At 54.2% G+C, this 4,501-nt stretch overlaps 1 protein-coding gene across 1 annotated transcript in view; it reads left to right on the top strand.

Moving 5' to 3' along the window:
- Positions 1-2,229: 2,229 nt before the first annotated feature.
- DPF2 (double PHD fingers 2) overlaps positions 2,230-4,501 on the top strand; it is an 8,609-nt gene continuing 6,337 nt past the window's right edge. The window contains exons 1-2 of the mRNA XM_045297167.1: positions 2,230-3,977; positions 4,278-4,436. Of these exons, the coding sequence (XP_045153102.1) occupies positions 3,689-3,977; positions 4,278-4,436 (448 nt within the window). The 5' untranslated portion in view covers positions 2,230-3,688. The remainder of the gene's footprint in view (positions 3,978-4,277; positions 4,437-4,501) is intronic.

Genomic DNA, 4,501 nt, shown 5'->3' with positions numbered 1-4,501 from the left:
GTGGGGGTGGGAGGGGCAGGAGCTGCTAAACTGGGGAGAGACCTCAGGCTTGTTTGGAGAGCTTTATGTGCGCCCTTTGTGCTGGAAGACTTTCTTCTGGGAGAAAGGAAGGGGTGGCCTGCCCCTTTCCAGTAGAGTGCCCCTGCTCCTGCTTGTCAGATAGCTGTGGAAGGGTCGCCAGCCCCTGGCCCCTGAGTACCAAACCTGGGAAACTGACCATGTGTCTCCTCTTTAGTTCTGGCTGCTGAGGGCTCTGGCTCACACTTGGCCCAATTCCAGGCAGCACTGCCCCTTTTAGGGGCTTCCATTTTGCCAGCCCCATTCTCACCTGGGAAAGAAACGTTTTCCCCGTGTTTCTCTGGATCCCGGTGCAGCTGTCTGCAGGCAGCTTAGGGTCTGCATGGAGGGCGGGACATCTTTTCTGATTCTCCTCTTAATGAATCCTTCTGCTTATAAACTCTCTGTCCTTCCCACTCATGATTTCCAAAGTCTCCGGAGTCGTCTCTATGAGGTCTCACTCATTGCCGTCCGAGCCACTTGTGGCCCATAGTGACCCATAGTGACCGTGTAGAGCGGAGTAGCCCTGCCCCTTGGGGGTTTCCCAGGACGTCATCCTACAGAGGCAGGCTGCCACATCTTTTCCTGCAGAGTGCCTGGTGGGCTTGAACTGCCGACCTTTCAGGTGACAGCTGGGCACTTGAACCACTGTGCTGCCTTGGCTCCTTCCTTGCAGGGTAGAAGAGTCGAGTAAATAGCTCACTGGCTTTGAAGCCTTCTGAGTTAGGTAACATGATATGCTTGGAGTTTCTTGCTTCAGGAGCCTTGAGTTGCTGCTCTGTCTCCATCAGCCTTCCCCACTTACGCGCTTCATTCCCTCTCCTTGGACCGGTGCTGCACCCGTTTACCCGCCTTATGAAGCGGCACTTAACTCCCCAGAGCTTCCGCAGACCATGGCCAGCTCTGTTCCGCGCTTTCCACAAAGCTCTGGGCTGTTCTTGTGGTTCCGCCTTGCTCAGCAGAGAAGCTGGCACAGACCGAGTTTCTGACGGGGGGACTGGGTTGGTCATCGGGAAGGGGAAGTTCGTCTCCCTCTAGGAAACAGGAGCAGTGTGGGCATTTCACAGCAACCAGACCTAAGTGCAGAGCAGGAACCACGGCCCTGCTCCAAGGGGCTGTTCCTCTGCGGGTGTGGCTCTCACAGTCTTGGCAATGCCCGTCTCCCACGTCAGGCTCCTGAAAGGATTCACTGGGGGTCTTCTTCATCGCCATTTCAGCGCTCGGGTCTGTGGTTTTCCCACTCCACTGGTGGTTCAGCTTCTCCCAGACTTTAAATTCATGCTCCATGCTGATTGCACTGCTTCCCGGGACAGAACTGGTGTGAAGCCCTTCCTCCACGTGGCCTCCAACTGTCAGGCTCAGAAACAGGAGCCCCTCACTGCCGCCCAGCCTTGTGGGGCAGGTTTTGCTTCCTAAGGCCGGAAGCCTCTTCCCACCCCACTCCGCAGCGCAAAGTTGGCTCCTACCTCTGATGACAGTCAGCACTGCTCTCCGCACTCAACGGGTGGTCTCCTCCCTCCGCCAGCTGAGTGCAGGGTGTCTTTTTCGGTTGCAGGAACATTTTAAGCCAGGGGTTGGCACACTTTTGAGATGGAAAGAGCCAATACCTCACAGCAATTTTAACAAGTATTCAAGAGCCATAAATACATTAAAATTTTTTTCATAAATACAGTTTTATAAACAAATGAAACCATGATCTGACTAATATATCCTTTCAAGTTTTTCTAAATGGAACTATGATAGTTTTATTTCCCATTTCCCTTACGAACCACATACATGTATGTGCCGAAAGAGCCACAGCTGGCCAGTCCCGGTTCAAGCTCTGCAGTCTCCTGTGGCGGCGGCCAAGTGAAGCCCCCATGGGTTCTGCGGCAGGCTCTGCTGGAGTTCGTCCGGTTACAGACAGAAGCAACCCCCTCAAGCAGCGCACCCCAGAGGCCCCCCCATAGAATTCTGATAGCGCTTCTCCAGTCCGCGCTCTGCACACGGAGAGGGGCAGCCTGAGGACCGCGTGGCGATGGACCAGACGCCTGCGAGCACCCTGGGAAGACCGGAAGGACCCACTTCTGCCTTCTGCGTGCTTGTTTTACGCCTGATCCCGAGCTTAAGCTCCGGTACCCAAAAAACCCTTTTCAAATCCTGAAAGATTATGTCCTTCTTATAACCAGACACTGAACTCTTGACCACAAGGCCGGCAGTTCAAACCCACTAGCCCCTCCAAGGGAGAAAGATGAGGCTGTGTGCGCACACAAAGATTGACAGTCTCGGAAACCGTATGTGGCAGAGGTGGGGAACTTTGTGCCAAGGACCATTTAGATCTTCCTAACATCATTCCTGGGCCACACTGGTCAAACGTTTAATTAGTTCACCCCTGATGTGATGGCTCTGGAGCCTGGGTGGGTACAAGTTGGGCTGCAAGACTCACGGTTCAAAACCACCAGCTGCTCTGAGATGCTCTACTTGGAGCCCTTAGAGTACTGTACCAGAAACCCACCCGAGGAAGTTCTGCCCTGCCCTCTAGGGGGTGCTGTGAGAATGGTGGCAGGAACTGTGTCTCCGGTGAGGCATGTGATGTTGGCTGGTATTGAGGATTTTGCTGGTTGCAGTCTCTCAGAACCCACTTGGCGGCAGTGGATTATAATCAGACGGTGTCGTTTTCCAGCCTGTAAAGCTCCTACAGATTTGTCCTTGATTCGATTACCAGTTGAAGCTTTTGAATCCAAAAAGCGTTTTCCTGTGGAATCTGGCGGGAATGGGGAAAGGCCTAGTTCCCCTCCTATCAGGAGTGAGACACCATAAAAATAGGCCTCAAGATGAGTTCAGGGAGATGAAGATCCCTGCTGATGGTAATATCAGCACCTGGAGTTACTTATGATACCTCACTGAAAATGCAAGAGATACAAAAGAGCATAGGGGAAAGACCCTCCCTGTTGCCCTGCCACATTTCCCAGCCCAGTAACGGTGCCCTTTCTCTGCCTGGCTGTCTTGGACGTTGTTCAGTGCTCTTGATTTATGGTGGAATAGAATTTCATTGTATCAGTATGCTACACCTTGCTTAATATGTTTTAATGTGTCCCCCGCACCTCACTGCACTCCTTTCCGTCTTTGTGAGAAGGGGTTACCTATCTTGGAAGGATAGCCAGGATGCTTCTTAGAAGCAAGTTGGCCAGACTTTACCTTGTGAGCTTTGGGCGCAAAATTATCTCCAGGGACTGGGTGGGGAAATCATGTTTGGTGAAGTTCATGAGGCTAGAGCCTCCCAGAGCTGGAGGACTTGGTGGTTGCAGCAGTGGGCTCCCACGTGGCAGTGATGTGGAAGGATGCTGCAGACCCTGGCCGTGTACCATCCTGCTGTGCACGGCCCCTGTGAGTTGGAACTGACTGCATCAAACACGGGCATCGCAGCTGCTCCTCCTCGGGGAGCGCGGAGAGAAAGAACATCGCCCACAATAGCAGGAGGCTGGGTCCGTGCGCGTGACCGGGGAAGAACGTTTGTTTGTTTCCCTCTCTGGGCTGAGACTTCCATCTAGTTAAACACCCGATAACATCAGGTGTTCTGGGCAGTAATTTATTGTAAAGTGTCTTTCCTGTGGATGGCTTTGTGAAGGGCTTGGTGTCCCATGAGGCTGCAATGGAGGCACGTAACACTGATGACACAGTTGCCTGGTCCCCCGTGCCATCGCAAGAACCAGATGGTCAGGGAAGGGGAACGTGCACACAGCATGCCCCCCCTCCCCCCAATCCGTGTCTTTGCTGCAGCCTCGGGGAGCAGTACTACAAGGATGCCATGGAACAGTGCCACAATTACAACGCCCGCCTCTGTGCCGAGCGCAGCGTGCGCCTGCCGTTCTTGGACTCTCAGACCGGAGTGGCCCAGAGCAACTGCTACATCTGGATGGAAAAGCGGCACCGGGGCCCAGGTGAGAGTCCCCACTGGGAGAAGGGCCTGGGGAATACATGCATGGTGGCCTTATGCTTGGAGGCCTGGGGGACCGAGGTTGATTGGTCCCTGGCAGTAGCTCTGCTTTCTGCCTGCCGGCTTCGTTCTTGGCCTCCCGGAGGCCCCTAGACCTACATTTATCCTAGGTTTATTTTGCTGGCCACAGATGACCCTTCCCCCGCATTTTAGTTACTGCTTTCCTCCCTTGGGAGCTCCAGGGGCTACTCATCTGGGTGGTCCTTCAGCGAGGTCTCTTGAACTGACTTCTTTCCTCCCACAGGGCTGGCCTCTGGGCAGCTGTACTCTTACCCTGCCCGGCGCTGGCGGAAAAAGCGACGAGCCCACCCCCCGGAAGATCCCCGACTTTCCTTCCCTTCAATTAAGCCAGGTGAGGCACACCCCTTTCTGCTGCTGGCCACCTGCTCTGTGTCCAAAAGATGCTCACCTGAATAAGAGGGAGTCCTCCCTTTACGTAGCGTGGTCTCATAGGGGAGGCTGGCAGGC

The sequence above is a fragment of the Echinops telfairi genome, unplaced genomic scaffold (genome assembly GCF_000313985.2).
Source record: "Echinops telfairi isolate 266 unplaced genomic scaffold, ASM31398v2 ScPeMD7_7417;HRSCAF=8455, whole genome shotgun sequence".
Classification (NCBI taxonomy): domain Eukaryota; kingdom Metazoa; phylum Chordata; class Mammalia; order Afrosoricida; family Tenrecidae; genus Echinops; species Echinops telfairi.
Note: the sequence above shows the minus strand (reverse complement) of the source record. Positions and strands in the feature narration are given on the sequence as shown.